This window comes from Pogoniulus pusillus, chromosome 31 (genome assembly GCF_015220805.1).
Source record: "Pogoniulus pusillus isolate bPogPus1 chromosome 31, bPogPus1.pri, whole genome shotgun sequence".
Classification (NCBI taxonomy): domain Eukaryota; kingdom Metazoa; phylum Chordata; class Aves; order Piciformes; family Lybiidae; genus Pogoniulus; species Pogoniulus pusillus.
The window spans coordinates 8,930,073-8,949,708 of NC_087294.1; the positions used below are offsets into that span (position 1 = coordinate 8,930,073).

The following is a 19,636-nucleotide window of genomic DNA, read 5'->3' on the forward strand; positions in this document are numbered from 1 at the left end:
AAGAAATCTATAGGAAGATTTCCTTCCGTTTGAATTCCTGCAGCAAGGCTGAGAGTAAATTTGGAGGCAAGTTCTTCTCTGACACACTGCACTAGACAAGTGATTATTTTGCTGGTGGGAAGGAGAGGCAGTGGGAGGATGGATGCAGCAGGACTTTTGCTGCCTTGTCAATCCAAACTGTCTCCTGCAACCTAAGGAGGTGCTTTTAATCAAACTGCCTTTACCAGGAACTTTGTACACTTGATCCTTTTTTTCCCCCCATTTTTTTTATTAGTTGTCATTCTTTGACATGATGAATACTTACAGCAGCATGTTAAAAAAGATACAGTTAAGTCTCTTGGCATCACTGCATAGCAGTCACAGCATTTTCACACAATCTAGTGCTCTCTTTCAGGATGATGCATATGGCATTATATACGCACATATGGGGGCTGCTTCTTGGTCCCAGTGGAGTTGGTGGGACCAGGGTTTGGCCCATTGAGTTGTGTAAGATATGTGAATATGTATATATAAAATGCTTTACAATAAACATGACATATACAATCTTGAATTCAAAGACAAGCAGAATATATTTTACATCCAAGTCAAACTTAGGCTCTGCACTTAAAAGTTTTATGTACCTAAAGTATCAGATGGATTACAGGCAAAGAAAAAAACCCCAGAGTAACAGTTTGCACCACTCAAAGTGATCTGAATGCGGTCTCATGGCACAAGCTTGCTTGAGTGTTTGTTTTGTTTGTATTCTGGAGTAGTTTCTCTTTTTTTTGGGGGGGGTGAGGGGTAGGATTTGCAGGATCTTAACCATAGAATGGTTTAGGTTGGAAAGGACCTCAAAGATCATCCAGTTCCAACCCCCGCACCGCCACTATAGGCAGGGACACCTCCCACTAGAACAGGTCGCTCAAGGCCTCACCCAACCCAGTCTTGAACATCAAGGGGGAACTTCTTTACTGTAAGGGTCATAGAGCACTAGAACAGGCTCCCCAGAGAGGTTGTGGAGTCTCCTTCTCTGGAGACATTCAAGGCCTGTCTGGATGTGTTCCTCTGTGATCTGTGTTAGATAGCATTGTCCTGCTCTGGCGGGGGGGGGGGGGTTGGACTTGGACTTGGATGACCTCCTTGGGTCCCTTCCAACCCTTAACATCCTGTGACCTCCACGGAGGGAGCATCCACAACTTTCCCTGGGCAACATATTAAAAATTAAAATGTTTTTCCAATTAAATTAATTATAATTAAAAGGTTGTGGGTGTTTTTTTCCCCCAATTAAATTAATTATAATTAAAAGGTTGTGGGTGTTTTTTTTCCCCAATTAAATTAATTACAATGGAAGTATTTTTATGTTTGTTTAGGTTTTTTTCTTGGTGGACCATAAGCAGGGGACGAAGGGGTGTCAGGAGGGGAATGGGAGTTCTCTATGGCCAACTCAGCTGAGTGACTTGAAATAAAAAGGTTGGTACCCTGATGGATGCATGAAAATAGACTTGTAAGCTCTTACAGGTATGCTTTCTGTTTCTGGTGAGAGAGCTCTGCGGTGTGAAAATGAGCTTGCCTCATTTTCTGTGGTAGCAGCCTGCTTGCTGATCATTTGGGGAGACTTTGATTTTCCTCAGTGAAAACAAATAGTCTGCACAAAAATAGCTGACCTGTGTTGTAGGTTGATCAGATACAGCTGCAGATCATGTGGGTTTGGTTTTTCTTTCCCTTTCATAGACTCTTATTGTTTCCCCTTTCATAAACATACTTAATCTCAGTGACTCCTCTCCATTTCTGTGTTTCAAAGGTACATATTTTCAATAGTCCTTTTTCTCCTCTTTTGGCTGATGGCTGGAACATTGACTTGTTAAAACCTGAAATGTAGGTAAAAATCTTACTTAAAAAGATATATGTATGAATTATTTTAACAAGGCTAAGTTACACTTACTGACACTTTTTTCATTGTTGGTGTTATTTATGCAGAACTTGCCTCTTTGCTGTTGTGAAATCAGCACTTACAGAAACTACATTTTGATCAAATGGGTTATATTCGTGGGGCATAAAAGCATTTTGAGCTCCTGCTTTTGAGCAGTTTTCTCTTTCTTTCTATGTAAAACCTATGTCAGTTTTAAAGCTCTGGAATCTTTTGGCTGTGCTGGCCCAGTAAGAAAGAGAAATAATTTACAAGGGCTTTCTGTAATCATTTACAAGGGCTTCCTATAGCTAATAAGGCTGACAAGACAGAAATCTGTATTACCTGCATAGAGGCTTCTCTGTTCTGTGCATCTAGCATTCTGTTGGCATTCTGAGGAGGAATCCCAGGACAAAAAAAGTCCTCCAAAGTGCAGAATACCAAATCTATTTCACAGCTGCAAATACTGAGCACTGGTGGTGTTGGATTGGCTGATTGGGTACAATCTGGCTTGCTTCTGTGGGAAATCAAACAGCAGTGTTTTGCATTACAAACCCCCAGTCAATCTGGCTGCCTGGCATTTGCTGCCAGAGCCTAACTTTTAGGTGCACGGTTTTTGTCTAGAGCGCCTCAGGCAAACTGGCCCAGACCCAAACTTTTGTAATGGGTTTGGTGCACATTTCTGGAGCCATCTTAAACCCACTTCAAGCACTGTTTTCGTTAGACAAGGTGACTGAAATCTAGCAAGTATGTTCAATGCACCAAAAAAACCCTCAAAACCCCATAACCTTCACTTTAGGAGCAGCTTTTTAAAGTTGGGAAATCTTAACCTGGTGAGAGCAAACTTGTAACAGACCACGTAAGCTCCAGAAAAGGTCTTGGTTTAACTGCAGCTATAACAGAGCTTGATTTGTACCTCATCTTTCCCACTGGACCTGTTCTCTTGAAGGTCTTCAGCAACAGCTCCAAAACCTATCTATCAAGAGCTTTTTATGTTGATAGACACTGGGTTTAACTAAAGCTCAGAATATTTCAAAAGGAAGTCCTTGAACTGGCTGGAAAAAGGCTTCCACGTCTCAGCAATAAAAGAAACCAAGGGACGTTACATACGTGTGTAGGTACTTGAGTGCTTCTAAGCAGCACATCACATTGCTTCTGTAATGTCCTGCTAACGATCCTAAACTTGTCAGGAGAAGGAAAGATACACCTTAAAAAGCTCTAAAGTGAGGATGCTTCCACTCCCACAGTTAGAGGGTTAAAAGACATTTATTCCTGTAGTTAGGAATAAGTGTATTCTACTACGACTACCTTTGCTTTTTGATGGTACTTCCAATATGAGTCCCATTTAGAAGACAAAGGGTGAAGAATATTTTCTACTGCTTATAGCTTACGAAATAGTAGAGGATTAGAAAAAACATTCTCAGGATGCTTTGTGTATTCAGAGTGATTTCCACCTTCCTACTTTGCTGGGTTTTGGTCTCTTCCTCTGAAGACACCTGTCCAGAGAATTAGTATAGTGAAAAAAACAGCCTTTAGTGAAACTTAACCTTTTTGTTTTCTTTCACATATCTGAGTCACCTTATGTGCATGAACACTTTGTCTACTCAATGCTCCCTGTAACTGAGAAAGATTCTATTCTATCTCCCCTTGCAATACTATGGACCAAATGATCTTTTTCAAACACCAACTCACCTAGCTCTTTCTTTGTTGGCCTCTCCAAGGTATTCATGTCCAAAGATGATTATATGGCCATATCTGCTCTAGTTCTCCTGGAAAAAGCTGTACAGGTTTGATGTGCTGGGTGGGGTACAACAAACACCATTATACTTTACTCAAATGCAGTGATTTTTTCTGGGGCAGAGGAGAAAAGAAGGCAACAATCACTTTGGTACAATGCAGTAGTGTTCAAGAATACAATCTCATGGGTATGGTGGAAGCTTACGTGATGTTCTATAAAGACTACCTGAACTGAGGTTGCTCACGGTATAGATAAGGCCTGTATCTTTCACAAACAGGAGAGCATAGAAAATTGCTCCTCCACTATGATGGTTAAGAGGACTTATTTTTAAGTCTGATTACAACACCTTTTGTTTTTTTCCCCTTCAAAATGCATTTGATGCTGGCTAACAAGGGAAAGGGGCAAGGGGGGTAAAAAATCAGCTACACTGCAACCTCACTCAGGAACACAGCTGGACTCCAAATGTATCAGCATGCCGTGCTTTGTAGATCACTCACTATGCTATTTAACAAACATTCACACTCTTGAATAGATGGCAGTCAGCTTGAACTGTCAAAGTATGTGGTGTTGCTGTGGGGCTTGGGGATTCTTTGAGCTTAAACCTTCAGGCTCTGTGAAGCACTTGCCTAGACTGAACGTGCAGCACGGACCCATATGGAATGTGCTTGAAGTTTTCAAGAAGTTATCCAGCCAGACTTCATTCCTCAGTGACCTTTGATACACCTTGGTTAGTGGAAAGGCAGTTCAGAGTCGTTGTCTGGTGCTCACATGATTTTTTTTTTTGTTTTGGGCAGCTCCCAGAAGATGAAGGATGCTAAAAGTTAAGGCTTTTATCCACAAACAATGGCCTATATTAATAAACTCTCTACCCTATTTACAAACGCTTTCTCTTGTATTAAAACTAACAGTGTTCTGTTCACAGTGCCAATGTTTTTACAGGTAGCAATCCCACAGTATTCCAGTATTTTGGCATGGGAATCAGTAGCGCTTTGTATTTACAGACAATATACACGAATATAAACATGTTACTTGAAACAGTACTCAAAAGATAGATCTGGTCGTGGTTCAAAGGGTTAGACTGTACAACACCTTCCCTTTCTGTTGCGAGGGAGTACTGTTCCTTGCAAGGAGAAGATGCCTGTCTGTTAGCCAAAGTGGCATAAAAATGATTACCAAAGTGAGCCTTGTTACGCTGGAGTTGTGTATACGGAGAGTAACTTCAGTCCCAGGTGGACATGGATCTGTTGTTTAGTGCACAGAATACAAAAGTTAAAAAGAATTTTGGTTTAATTACCAAAATAACCAGACTCTCTTTGCCCTCTGCAAGTGCTGTCTCACTCAGCTAGTGTCCTCTGGATGCTGAAGATGCTGGTGGTTTACTGTGCAGCCCAGCTGCCAGCCTAGAAAGCATGTGGTACTCAGGGCCTATATACATATGTCACAGTATGACTCGTGGTAAATGAACGTGTAGCCAAGAGGGACTCTGTCTCCCCTGTTCTCCCACTAATCCTCCCTGCTTCGCGGCAGCTGTGACCAGCCTGGCTTCAGTAGTGCTGACTGGGACTCAGGCAGTTCGTGATCAGAAGTGACAGATGGCAGCAGGCATGCGCAGAATGGAGAGAGGGGAGAGGAACGTGAAGGAGATCCAGAAAGGTACCCAGCAGAACCGCAGGGTGGTTGGTGAGGACCCTTACAGCTTCTGCTTTGCCGTGTCTTCCCTTTGCACAGTCTTGACAACAGGCTTCTAGCTCCTGGGGATTTTGTCTTCTGCTGTTATCAAGATGGAGATAGCAGTGCTATAAGGAAAAGTGCAAAGCTGCCACTAAGGAGTCTCTTCCTTATTTAAAGTCTGTTCTTGGCTGCCAGTCACTTGACCCGGGTGGTCAATGCTTCTACTGCTGTGCTGCTTGTGGAGCAAACTCCTCCACTTGGCCTTGTTCCTCCTGAGATGGTTTAGCATATTCTCCGATAAGGGAGTATCTCCTGTAAACTGGGCCCACCTCTCAAAGAGTGGCTCTACGATGTACGTCATGAACCCTGGGGAAACACACAAAGGACAGTGGGTGAGGGGGTGGTGGGTTGGGAACTTCCCCCACCCACCCCCCAAGTTAAAATCTGCCAGAGCAGCTCAGACAGCTTGGAAGTAAGACAAAGCTATATTTACAGTAAAGCTAAATGTACAATATACACAATATACTTACAAGTACTGACAATTACATACAATTTACAAGTAATACAGAAATCCAGTCCTCCCCCCTACCAGACAAAGCCCAGAAGGGGCCAATGCCACCCTCTCCCCAGATAGCAAACAACAGCAAGGCTCCTATGTTACCTGGTCAGCCAAGGTTAGTGGAAGAGATTAGAGAGGCAGTGCCCAAGGGCCAAGAAGGACAAACTGTTTACACATTGGCTTTCTATACCTCTTAGCAAACCAATCAATGATAGAGACTGTATCACTGTTACTCTTTTATAACCAATGATCCAATTTAATTAGGTTCTGCACTGAACTTTCAGGAAATTGCTATTATTAGAATATTACAATAAGCCTTAAACTACTATGGAGGGACAAAGGAATCACCTGAGTGCACTGCCCCACAGAGTGCCTCGAGAGGACACGGCAATAGAAGTGGTTAAAAACCCCGGTAAGAAATAACAGTAAGCCCCCAAGCAGCCATCAGTTCCTTTTGCAATGCACAGCTTTTGACAAGGTGTGGCTCTACCTATATGTGTAACAGTGACACCTGTGAGTGACAGCAGCCTTCTCTGAAGAGACTGCGGACTAGAAAGTAACCGCTGTTTGTTTGATCATATTTGGGCTGTCATTTTTCTGTACAGGTGTGGTGGAAGGTCCAAATTATACCCAGAATACATATCTATCACATGCCCTAAACACCCACCTTGCCCCCCCCCCATTCTTCTTCCCTGGTAGAAGAAGCACGGGAGAGTAGACAAAAGCCTCAGCTCCTCTCAGTCTATCACAGACACCACATTTGGCCTTGTTTTGCAGCCGGCTTTGGTTTTTGGTAAACGCAGGTCAGGGATGCTGGGCATGTCCATGGTGCTAGGCATGCCCATGGTGCTAGGCATGCCCATGATGCTAGGCATGCACATCTCCCTTTTTGGAGATGCAACTCAGGATTGGTTCTAGGCTTTATCTCTTGCTGCTGGTCAAAGACGCTCGTCGAAATGCGTGAAAACCTAGCACAGCTGTTCGTTTGCTGCTGCTGCTTCTGTTTTGTTCGCCATCCGTTTGCCTTAGGTGCCTCTGTGCCACAACACTGCATCGCGCCTAAGTGGGGACCTGCCTACGACCGGCGGCCCTAACCCTGCCCGAGCAGGCCGAGGGACTGAAAATGGCTTGCCCTTAGGCTGGAATACAGCTGCCCACTTGAGCTCAGCCGAGCCCGAGTATAGGTAACGACCTAGCAACAGCCTTAGCAACGAGTTGCTGGCCATGCCAGCCTGCCGCTCCAGCCCCAGAGCCGACTCATTGCCATACATCGCACCCGAGCGGACTGCCCGCAAGCCTGGATCCTGCTTTGCCCAGGTGGCTGACCACTCCGATGGCCTCCTGAGAGCCACGCAGGACTTGTCTCCTGCCCGTGGGCCTTCTCAGACAAGGTGCTCAACCCGAACTAAAGAGGCAGCAAAGCCCTGCCGCACCATCACCATGTGGAAGCCCACCTCGTGGCTGAGACTCTGTTTTCCCCGTTTATGCTTTTGGATTGCATATATTGAGACTCTAACCAGTGAGTAACTCTCTTTACTCAAGTTTGTGAAAGTTTATGCTTAACCTTTAAGTTTGGGCTGCAAGACTCTCCAGTTTATTCCCTAAAAACCTTTCCTAAATCATTTAATCTGACTGCATTGATAGATACATGCTGCAACAATAGTTTTGCCAACAACATAATAGAATCTGTTTGTGTTAATTGTAAATAAGTTTGGGGAAATTTTCTTTATATATTTAATAAACTAATATTTTTTTACACGAGTCTCAGCACAGTTCATTCCTATCCCAGATTCAACTGCTCCTTAACAACAGGTATTAGAATGGTCTTTTCTTTTTCCCTTATGCAATGACTTTGCTGTTGAATATTTGACTTGGATAAGTTTCTTTATGAACATATTTATTTAGACTGGGAATCATGACTCTTAGCATACCTGCAGTTCTTGTGGTGGGTTTACACCACTTAGAATTTGGGATTTAGAATCATAGAATGGTTTAGGTTGGAAGGGACCTCAAAGATAATCTAGTTCCAACACCCACCCCCCCCCCCCCATAGTCAGGGACATCTCCCTCTAGAACAGGTTGCTCAAGGCATCATCCAACCTGGCCTTGAATACCTCCAGGGAGGGAGCATCCACAGCCTCCCTGGGCAACCTCTGCCAGTGTTTCAACACCAAAGAGTAATTACCCCCAAAGAGTAAATATCAGAATTTGGAAGTAAAATGAAATTATTTTTTACAGAAGTAGGCTAAACACAAAAGGTAATAGACATCTACAGACACATACAGACATATACAACCAGACAATAGCTCAGCCAGCCACCCTGGACAAAGCCCAGGGGCTGTTACCAGCTAACACAATATTATCTCATCCCTGCTCCAAGTCACTGTTCTTACCATAGCCTAAACAATCATCGGTGCAGAGAAACAAGCAAGGTCAGAGGGAGAGACAGGGGGAAAAACAATGGAATGGGATAAATGTATCTCTTCTATTTCATTCAGCCCCTTTAGAGTCCATCCCCTGAACTCTCTCTTGAATCCTCTGGAAAACTTTTATTTATAATTTACAACTAAGACCCTCATTTTAAGCTGTACCAAGTTCTTGTTGAAACAACTAGATCAGAAGTGGTGGGAAGAAAGGTTCTCTTGAAGCTTGTGCATGCTGAGATTAAAGTGGAGAGAGGAGAAGGAAGCTGATACTCACCGATCTGTATGCTTGGTATTGTGTCCTTCTGCTGATTACAAAGGGGGCTTATTTCCAGTTCAAATTTTTGTTCCAGGTCACCTGAACGAAAAAAAAAAAAAAGACAAAATAATTTTCTGCCACTTTTATCTCTTCTCCATACCTTTGCCAGACTCCTACAGTGACTGCAACAGTGTGCATTCAAGCGGTGTGGAATCTTCCATCAGGGATGATCATGGCTTTTTTGCTTTTAGGTATCAGAAAAACTGAAAGGGCAGGTGTCAAGGGGACAGGCTCTTTTCAGTGGTGCCCAGTGGCAGGAGCAGGGGCAATGGACACAAACTAGAACACAGGAATTTCCAAGGGAAAACCTTTTTATGAGAGTGATAGAGCACTGGAACAGGCTGCCCAGAGAGGCTGTGGAGTCTCCTTCTCTGAAGACTTCAAAAACCTGTCTGGATGCAGCCTTATGCAACCTGATGTATGGGATTTGGATTAGATTATCCCCAGAGGTCCCTTCCAAACCCTCCACTGTAACTCTGTGATTCAAGAATTCAGCAGAAAGCCTGTATAACCTAATCTGCCCACTGCCATCCAGACCACAATTGCTCATCCTGCTGGAGAAACTGCATTTACCCGTGCAAGCAACTATTCCAAGCAAAGATTGCTGTAAATGAGTTAAGGTTTGGGTTGAGGTTTTATTTTGATCCTTTGTGACTGTTAGCTTGCTGCCAAGATACAGCCTCAGTTACTGCATGAGGTACAGGGCTTCTCCTATCTACAGCATGAGAGGGAAGGGAGATTGTATGCAAGCTGAGATGTGCCATTTGCCCTCAGACAACAATATGTCACTGATTTGATTTACTAATAAGGGTGTAATGAAGGCTGCTTATTTCCAATAATTAAGACAGACCTGCTAGAGCAGCCTAAACACTGTATTCATAGAATCATAGAATCAGTCAGGGTTGGAAGGGACCACAAAGATCATCTAGTTCCAACCCCCCTGCCGTGGGCAGGGACACCCTACCCTAGATCAGCTTGGCCAGAGACTCATCCAGCCTGGCCTTAAACACCTCCAGGGATGGGGCCTCAAACACCTCCCTGGGAAACTCACTCCAGGGTCTCACCACTCTCATGGTGAAGAACTTCCTCCTCACCTCCAGTCTGAATCTATCTAATGAACTTGCCGAACAATTTGCCCTTATTACGGACTAACTATCCCAGGTACAAGCTCAGATGTGACTTAACAAGAGCAGTGTGCTCTTGCGGCCAAGAAGGACAGTGCCATTCTGGGGTGTATGAGAAGGGCTGTGGTTAGTAGGTTGAGAGGTTCTCCTCCACCACTACTCTGCCCTGGTGAGGCTGCATCTGGAGTACTGTGTCCAGGTCTGGGCCCCCCAGTTCTGCTTGAGAGACTCCAGCACAGAGCCACAAAAATGATGAAGGAACAGAACATCTCTTTTACAAAGACTGAAGGAACTGGGACCATTTAGCTTAGAAAAAATGAGGCTGAGAGGTGATCTCGTCAGTGTTTATAAATATGTGAAGGGTGAGTGCCAAGAGGATGGAGCCACGGCAAACACAGGACAAGGGGCAGTGGATGGAAGTTGAAGCACAGGAAGTTTCATGGAAACATGAGGAGGAATTCTTTCCCTGTGAGAGTAAGAGAACCCTGGAACAGGCTGCCCAGGGAGGTTGTGGAGCAATTCAAGACCTGCCTGGATGCATTCCTGTGTGATCTGGTCTAGGTGATCCTGCTCTGGCAGGGCGTTTGGACTGGATGATCTTCTGATGCCCCTTCCAGCCCCTGACATTCTGTGGTTCTGAGTAATTTTGCAGTGCAGGATTTTAAACAAATGGAGAACATTACTGTGTGCTCTACCAGCGTTTTGTACCACTTGCCTTCAGCTCTCAGGATGCTTCAAACAAAGAATTTAGCGGTGATTAAACTCTGCTGCACCCTGTGCTGCAGCGCAGCATGACCCTGGCTATGCAGAGAGAGCCAAACGGTGTAATTACTGTGTTTGGAAAAAGCCCTGCCTGGCTGCGTGCTCCGCAGGGGTCTGAAAACACTTGCAGTAGGTCCCGGCCTGGCTTTGGCTTGCCTGCTTTGGCCCTTGCAACAGCATGCTGGGAATTGTCTTTGAACCCTTTCTTTGCATTTGCAGGCAGAAGAATGTGTCATATTTGGGAAACAGCGAGGGTACAGCTCCCATCCGAGCGGGACTGAGAGCATGAAAAGCGAGATGAAACACAGTGGGCAGCGGCAGGATTCTGGTGCAGCACAGCCCTGGTGCTGTTCCAGCCCCGAAGTGCTCATGGTGACTGGAGGCTTCTCAGAGAAGAATCCAGCCTTGGGCTCTCCCGCTGAATTCAAGCACTGAGGCATAGCACAGCCCTCCCTCTGGTCTGCCACCGCTACAGTAGCAGAGAGGGCTGAGAAACACTTGTTGCACTTGTACACACTCCTGCTTTTTGTTGCACTCCTGCACACTCCTGCTTTTTGTTGCACTCCTGCACACTCCTGCTTTTTGTTGCACTCGTGCACCTGCTTTTTGTTGCACTCCTGCACACTCCTGCTTTTTGTTGCACTCGTGCACCTGCTTTTTGTTGCACTCCTGCACACTCCTGCTTTTTGTTGCACTTGTACACACTCCTGCACACTCCTGCTTTTTGTTGCACTCCTGCACACTCCTGCTTTTTGTTGCACTCATACTCCTGCTTTTTGTTGCACTCATACACCTGCTTTTTGTTGCACTCCTGCACACTCCTGCTTTTTGTTGCACTCATACTCCTGCTTTTTGTTGCACTCATACACCTGCTTTTTGTTGCACTCCTGCACACTCCTGCTTTTTGTTGCACTCCTGCACACGCCTGCTTTTTGTTGCACTCATACTCCTGCTTTTTGTTGCACTCGTACAGCTGCTTTTTGTTGCACTCCTGCACACTCCTGCTTTTTGTTGCACTCATACTCCTGCTTTTTGTTGCACTCATACACCTGCTTTTTGTTGCACTCCTGCACACGCCTGCTTTTTGTTGCACTCCTGCACACGCCTGCTTTTTGTTGCACTCGTGCATACACCTGCTTTTTGTTGCACTCGTACAGCTGCTTTTTGTTGCACCTGTGCACACTCCTGCTTTTCAAAAGAGGCAGAGTGTCTCTCCAGCAGATTGCTCTGGAGGGACAGTTGAAGGGACACTGGGTAGGCTAATCGTCGCCAGACCCCGAGCCTGCAGAGCTGCGGCAGAAGGGGAGTGCCGCTGGCGCAGGGGCTGACCTTGCCGGTAGAACTCCTCGCAGACCCGTTCGCTCCACTGCTTGCTCAGATCCCAGAGCCGGCAGGGGTTGCAGATGTCAGCGCACTTGAGTGCAATCTGGAGGCAAAGAAGAAAGGCAGCGGTGAGAAAAGAAAGCATTGCCTAGCAGTGCTTCAGCACTCATGAAACTCCCAGGTCTCACCAGCGATGCAGGGAGGGGTTAGATCACCTTTTGGAGCCTCCTTTCTCACCCAAATGTGCTTTTGGAGGAAAGAGCATTTATTTAAGCTGCAAACAAAACTTTCATTCATCCTCTGCTTTACTGTAGTTAGAATAAGAGGAGGGCCAAGTTCCAAGGCTGCGAAGCGGTTTGGATAATCCTTGCAAGCAATAAGCCAACAAAAGCCTCAGGCTGGCTCCTACTGACTGCTTGGCTCGATGGCAATGGCTGATGACAGGGAAGCGAAGCGCCGAGCTGATGTATTTGGGCATCGTTTCTCTGTGGTCTCAGCGAGTGACCTTGCATTTCACTTCAATTACACTTCATCTTAAGGTCTTCGTATTTGTGTTTACACAGCTAAGCACATGGCTCTCCCACACTGCCCCTGGCTTGGTTTCACTTAGTTAACTAGTGCTTTTAAGTGTTTTGCTGGGGAATGAATACAGGAGGGCAAGAGGCTTTTAAAATCAAGAAGCTGCTTCAGCAAAGTAAACCGTGTGATAGCCTGTCTGTGCTAGTGCTTCGGAACAAAACATCATGTGCCTTGCTTCTTCACTGGTGGAACACAGCCTGACAGAGGGCAGCAATGGTTCTGGTGCCCCAGAGCAAAACACAGGCAATATTTCCTGTATACATCCAGACTTGTGAGCTGGAGGAGGGAAGTCTCCAAGTTACTTTTCTCTCTGAATTAAATTGATAGGCTTTAATGTTACCATTAGGAGGATCTTACAAGCATTCTTTAACTTATTCTGATCAATCAAGATTTCTTGGGTTTTAGTTTTATTTTCTTCTTCCACAAGTAATCCACCAGTTAAGTAAAGCTGACCATGTCCTGTGCCCTTGTTCCTAAGTGATCCTGCTTTGGCAGGGGGGTTGAACTTGATGATCTCTGGAGGTCCCTTCCAGCCCCACATGTTCTGTGATTCAAGAAACTGCTTAAGAAGCTTTTTGCTATCGTTGAGATGTGTAATCCCTCTGCCTTTGGCATTAGCACAACTTTCTTGCATTATCATCTGTCCAGAAACATGATAAACTCATCACAGTATCACAGTATTATTAGGGTTGGAAGAGACCTCACAGATCATCAAGTCCAACCCTTTACCACAGAGCTCAAGGCTAGACCATGGCACCAAGTGCCACGTCCAATCCTGCCTTGAACAGCTCCAGGGACGGCGACTCCACCACCTCCCCGGGCAGCCCATTCCAGTGTCCAATGACTCTCTCAGTGAAGAACTTTCTCCTCACCTCCAGCCTAAATTTCCCCTGGTGTAGCCTGAGGCTGTGTCCTCTTGTTCTGGTGCTGGCCACCTGAGAGAAGAGAGCAACCTCCTCCTGGCCACAACCACCCCTCAGGTAGTTGCAGACAGCAATGAGGTCTCCCCTGAGCCTCCTCTTCTCCAGGCTAACCAATCCCAGCTCCCTCAGCCTCTCCTCGTAGGGCTGTGCTCAAGGCCTCTCCCCAGCCTCGTCGCCCTTCTCTGGACACGCTCAAGCATCTCAATGTCCCTCCTAAACTGGGGGGGCCCAGAACTGAACACTGGACTGGATGGCAGAAGACAGTGTTTCAAGGAGGACAGACAAGTAGATTATTTCCCACACTGCTAGAGGGAGCAAATTAACAGATCAGGACTTCTTTCCTTACATGTGTTGCATTTCCTGTAAACCTGACAAAGTGATAATACATTGATGTTTGTTTCATAAATGATAATGATTACTTAAACTCCTCTATGTATTTAAGAGTGAAATTGTTGTTACTCCAGAGAAACATGTATGAGCTGCTACTGGAATCACAGTAATACTTGAAGAATCACAGAATTAATCAGGTTGGAAAAGATCTTTGAGATCATCAAGTCCAACCTATCACCTAACACCTTCCAATTAACTAAATCATGGCACCAAGTGCCTCATCCAGTCTCCTTTTAAATACCTCCAGGGATGGTGACCCCAGCACCTCCCTTGGCAGCCCATTCTGATGCCAATCACTCTTCCTGTGAAGAACTTCTTCCTAACATCCAGCCTAATCCTGTCCTGGCACACTTTGAGACTGTGTCCTTTTGTTCTGTTACTGATTGCCTTGCAGAAGAGACCAAGCCCCACTTGGCTACAACCTCCCTTCAGGTAGTTGTAGACAACAATGAGGTCTCTCCTGAGTCTCCTCCAGGCTGAACAACCCCAGTTGCTCCTCACAGGGCTGTGTTCCAGGCCCTCACAGCCTTTTTGCCCTTCTCTGGACACCTTCGAGCACCTCAATATCTTTCTTAAATTGAGGGGTGCAGCACTTGACACAGTACTCAAAGTGTGGCCTAAGCAGCTCTAAGTACAGGGTCAGAATGACTTCTCTGGTCCTGCTGATCACATTGTTCCTGATACAGGCCAGGATGCCATTGGCATTCTTGGCCACCTGGGCACACTGCTGGCTCATGTTCAGTCAGCTGCCAATCAGTACCCCCAGGTCCCTCTCTGCCTGGCTGCTCTCCAGCCACTGTCCTCAGTCTATAGCACTGCATGGGGTTGTTGCGGCCAAAGTGCAGAACCCTGCACTTGGACTTGTTAAAACTCATGGTATTGGACTGTGCCCATCTGTCCAGCCTGTCCAGGTCCCTCTGCAGAGCCTTCCTACCCTCTAACAGATCATCACATGCTCCCAACCTGCAAACTCACTGGTAGATTGGGATTGGTGGACTCAATCCCCTCATCCAGATCATCAGTGAAGATATTAAGCAGGATTTGGCCCATCACTGATCCCTGGAGGACACCACTAGTGACTGGCCTGAAGTAGAGCTGGAAATAGAAGTTTATTCTGAAGAGCCTGCTAATAACTGCATCTTAGCTGGAAGAACCAGCATGCATCTAGCTGTTTTTTTACATAAAAGTATGGTTTCTTCATTAGCCAGGCAGATCCACTGGAGAAGCACCTGCTGCCATGGCAACAGCTGTCTCTGCAGAGGCAGTTTCTGAACATCTATCACAGGAACAGAACTTGGGCACCTGGTGTCTGACTGTCTTGGAAAGAACTTCAACAAGGGGACTCTCCTGCACGGTGCTAGAAAATACCAGCAGTTAGGTGACACTTGCCAGAAGAGAGACTATAGTTGAAGCACGACTCTGCAAGAGAAGCAGTGCTCTGGAAGTAAACTAATGAATAGCATAGCTTAATTTCTCAGCATTTGACATTCTCCTGCATCTGCAAGCATTCACAGCCTTTTAACCCATGCAAATTATAGAAGGACATACTGGAGGCACTTCACACTTGGCTGACATGGCAGGTGGCAGAAGGAAAGTGTTGATGGTGATAGGTAAGGAGTTGCTGATCTCCATACACACATCAGATACTAGGAAGTACTGTCACTTGAAAAGTGAAGAAAAACCAGCACTGGGAATTTCTTTAAGGTTACCTGAAGCATAAAATGTCTGTCCTCTGCATCCTCCAGCCTCAAATCTTGATTGTCAAGGTGAGATTTCAGACGGATCAAAAACTCATTCTGCCTGTTGATGTCTGTTGCCAAGATCAGGGAGCCCAACTGCTGCTCGATGTCCTGTCTGCAATTAAGGAAAATAAGCTTCTTCAATCAGGAAACCACTGGATGTCAGTAGCACAAAACAACCTGCTACAGTTCACAGCATCATAAAGCTCCTTCTTTATGGATGCACTCTGATCTCTTTTGTCAGTTTCTGATGGGGTTCGCAGGGTACAACTACTCCAGCTGCCTAAATGGGTTCAGGAAGAACTAGCAGAAAAACGTTTGCTGGCATAGATGGCTCTGAAAGCTTCTGGAAAGTGCAAGGAAATTAACAAACCACCCAATCCGGCAGCATGATGCACCTAGGAAACACTCACATCTGACTCCAGCTGCTCAGTGTTGAGTTGTGAATACTACAACTTTGACTTTGCAACTGTAGCTGGGAAGGAGTGAAGTCTTTTAAGGTGCTGGAACATGTCCAGAGAAGGGCAACAAAGCTGGTGAGGGGCCTGGAGCACAAATCCTATGAGGAGAGGTTGAGGGAGCTGGGGGTGTGCAGCCTGGAGAAGAGGAGGCTCAGGGGTGATCTTATTACTGTCTACAACTACCTGAAAGGGCATTGTAGCCAGGTAGGGGGTGGCCTCTTCTCCCAGGTAACCAGCAATAGAACAAGGGGACACAGTCTCAAGTTGTGCCAGAGTAGGTATAGGCTGGATGTTAGGAAGAAGTTCTTCCCAGAGAGAGTGACTGGCATTGGAATGGGCTGCCCAGGGAGGTGGTGGAGGCACCGTCCCTGGGGGTCTTCAAGAAAAGACTGGATGAGGCACTTAGTGCCATGGTCTGGTTGACTGGCTAGGGCTGGGTGCTAGGTTGGACTGGATGATCTTGGAGGTCTCTTCTAACCTGGTTGATTCTATGATTGAAGTTTTGGTCTCATGCAAAGGATTTCTGGAGCTTATTTCTTTCAGGTAGCCTGCTTAAATTCTTAGTGAGGTCAACTGGGATTAAAATTTAGTATCTCAGGGTGTTCATTGGCTCAGGCTCCATTCCTTGGTGGGAGAACCACTGCACAAAAGCAGCCCATTTAGAGCTAGCATCAATTTGGCCAAGGTGCTTATGTTGCTGCTGTTCCTTTTTGCTTAACCCAAGAAGAGTGAAGACTGAATCACGCTTCCTCCCCATCAGGTGTGGATATCCTGAGCAGTCTCAATGCCACTCAACCGCTCTGGTGAGACCCCACCTGGAGTACTGCATCCAGTTCTGGAGCCCCCATTACAGGAAAGATATGGATGTGCTGGAACACATCCAGAGAAGGGCCACAAGGATGATCAGAGGGCTGGAGCTCCTCTACTATGGAGACAGACTGAGAGAGTTGAGGTTATTCAGCCTGGAGAAGAGAGAGTTCCAAGAAGACCTTACTGTGACCTTCCAATATCTGACGGGGGCCTACAGGAAAGCTGGGGAGGGACTTTTTAGGATGTCAGGTAGTGATAGGACTAGAGGGAATGGAGCAAAGATAGAAGTAGGTAGTTTCAGATTGGATGTTACCAAGAAGTTCTTCCCCAGGAGGGTGGTGAGACCTTGTAACGTGTTGCCCAGGGAGGTGGTGGAAGCCTCATCCCTGGAAGTTTTAAAGGTCAGGCTGGATGTGGCTCTGGACAACCTGATCTAGTGTGAGGTGTCCATGGCCATGGCAGTGGTGTTGGAACTGGACGAGCTCTGAGGTCCCTTCCAACCCTTACAATTCTGTGATTTTTCTATTTCCTGAATTTTAATCACTAAATCTTTCCCTATTCAGTTGATGCTATGTGTAATGAAAGATGCCAACAGAGGTTGCCTGAAAAGGTCCATTCCTGCTGGTACTTGCAGTGTTCCCAGCACTGACAGCAACCATTCCTGCGAGGTCTTACAATACACTCCTGCTGCCTAACATTGTCTCACGATTTCGTACTGGTACCAAGAAGAGGCAGGAAGTTCTACTCTGAAGCCTAACCCTCTTTGCCAACAGCCTTTTAAGAATGGTGAAGGAAGCCATGGACTAGTTTCAGTGTTTCATTTCCCCCAGTGGACACTTACGTCACCTCCTTGGGCAGATGGGCGAGGAGCCGTGACTCTCGAAGCATGCCTACTGTAGAGCGCCAGTGGTGGTTTTCTAGCACTGAAACATTCTAGGCAGGGAGAAAAAAGGAATAAATTCAAGGGTTAGGCAGGCATCAGTGGTACAGAGACAGATTTTCCATATCACATGACACCTAGAGCTGGTTGGAAATGCTGTAAGACGAGCCTAAAACATGTGCTTTTTTTCGTCACCTTTTGGATCTGAGGTACTTGTCTGGATTTCTATAGTTAAGGACCTTGCATGTTTCTAGGCTTCCTAGCTAAGGTCAGCATTAGAGCCCTGTTTTAATACAGTCTTTGAGTCCTGCTGTGACCAGAGGAGCTAATCCCATCTGAGTGGGAGGTTGCTTGCATTCTAGCAGATTTATTAACACATTAATTAAAAGTAGGAGTGCAAAATCCTGGGTTTGCCTCCTACTGTCCCAGGCTGACTTCTCGGCTTCTACACTTTAAATGCAGAGTGGACAAGAGAAAGAACACTAAGCTGCCAAATTTCTCTTAGAGTCAGGAAACTGGAAACTGGCTGCAGCTGCTCAGTGAAAGCAAGAGGAGTATAAGTACTGAACATCTGCAGGCTTCGTCAACTCAGACTGCAACACATTTTGAGTTCTTTTTGTTTGCTTCTAACTAAGTGGAACCAAAGTTAGCTCAGGAAAAACTCGTAGGGAACAAAACCCAGCTTTCTAGGTTGTCTGAAATTACAACACATTTTATGTCTGATGACTTTGTGCTTCTGTCCTAACACACAATTTACCAATCATCGCTCATTTGGTTCACAGAGTACTTTCTGCTGCTCGGTGCCTCAGAAATGTCACTTGTTCAGAAACCTCTAATACACTTATTGTAATCCACAAATCCATCTGCTTGCTGCAGAGAAGCAGTCCAGCAGAGCACCCCTCCAGTCAACAGCAAACCCCTCAGTTATCCACAACCTCCCGCAGAGTGGAACTAGAGGACTTGTTACCTAGCAACAGGGACACTCTCAGAGGCGGGGGAGTTACAACATCAGATGCCCATTTTGGGCAGTTTATGGCTTTTGCAGTAGGCAAGAGCTGGACTGAAAACAAAACCCAAAACACAATCAAACTTTTTGGGCAGAGCGAGGATTCTGCTCTGTCACTGCCAACTGGGATACTGGAGCCCAGATCCATCTCTCTGGCCAGTGTTACTCCCTGGCTCACAGCTCTGAAGTGTAGCTGCAGTAATGCTGCCTTCCCTGCTGGATGTTACACACAATTTCCACTTCTCCAAGATGAACTGAACAGTATTTTCTCCTTAAGGCTTCCCCATCCTCCTTTGTAATCCTGGCATTTCTAATGATCATTGAGACATTAAACACAGCCAGTAACCAAGATCCAGCTTGCATTTTAATCACCCTGTCAGTATTTCTCTTGGAATTTCATCCTTAGAATTAGTGCAAAAGTGAGAGTGCAAATGAGATTGGTTTCCTATGACAGCATTTTCTGCAGTTGGTCTGGTATTTCTTTTGCAGGGTGGAGGGCTTGTTTGCTTGGTTAGTTTTGGTTGGTTGGTTAGTTTTTGTTCTTTGGTTGTTTGGGGTTTGTTTGGGTTTGTTTTTTGCCCTAGTAGAAAACACAGATACTAAAGGAAAACCCCAAACTAACCCCAAAACTTTCTAACCTTGCAAAGACTTAAGCCCTTCTCCTTGCAAGAGCTGACAAACTCAGAACTTGGGATCAGCTATGAAGTATCTAAATTACTTCTGACAGCTATTCTGTTCATTAGCCAACTTAAATATCCTGCTTCTCCTCTTGCCTAAATACATCAGGATGGACTTCTGCAATTCTGCAACTCTGACCAAGAAAAATAAGGCAATATAAAAGGACAGAACAACAAATTATTTTTGCTTCTTTCAGCTCTGCACTCCTGGGGCTCAATCTTGGTTCCAGCAGTCACCCTAAGTCCATAGGTTGTCATCTTCCTACCCTAAGTTAAATTAGGGGTTTGGGAAGGCTTACACTTGTTTAAGACAGTGCCTGTGTGCACAGTTCCTGCATCCTGGCTTAACTGCACCCTTGAAATGCCT

The 19,636-nt window shown here is 45.7% G+C and overlaps 1 protein-coding gene across 6 annotated transcripts in view; it reads right to left on the bottom strand.

Moving 5' to 3' along the window:
* Positions 1-244: 244 nt before the first annotated feature.
* The window catches only part of PDE7B (phosphodiesterase 7B), a 391,225-nt gene continuing 371,833 nt past the window's right edge, over positions 245-19,636 (bottom strand). For all 6 annotated transcript variants that reach the window (XM_064169330.1, XM_064169326.1, XM_064169329.1 and 3 more), the window contains 5 exons: positions 17,548-17,639; positions 15,406-15,550; positions 11,811-11,907; positions 8,554-8,634; positions 245-5,660 (listed from right to left, as the gene is read on the bottom strand). In XM_064169330.1, the coding sequence (XP_064025400.1) occupies positions 5,446-5,660; positions 8,554-8,634; positions 11,811-11,907; positions 15,406-15,550; positions 17,548-17,639 (630 nt within the window). In that variant the 3' untranslated portion in view covers positions 245-5,445. The remainder of the gene's footprint in view (positions 5,661-8,553; positions 8,635-11,810; positions 11,908-15,405; positions 15,551-17,547; positions 17,640-19,636) is intronic.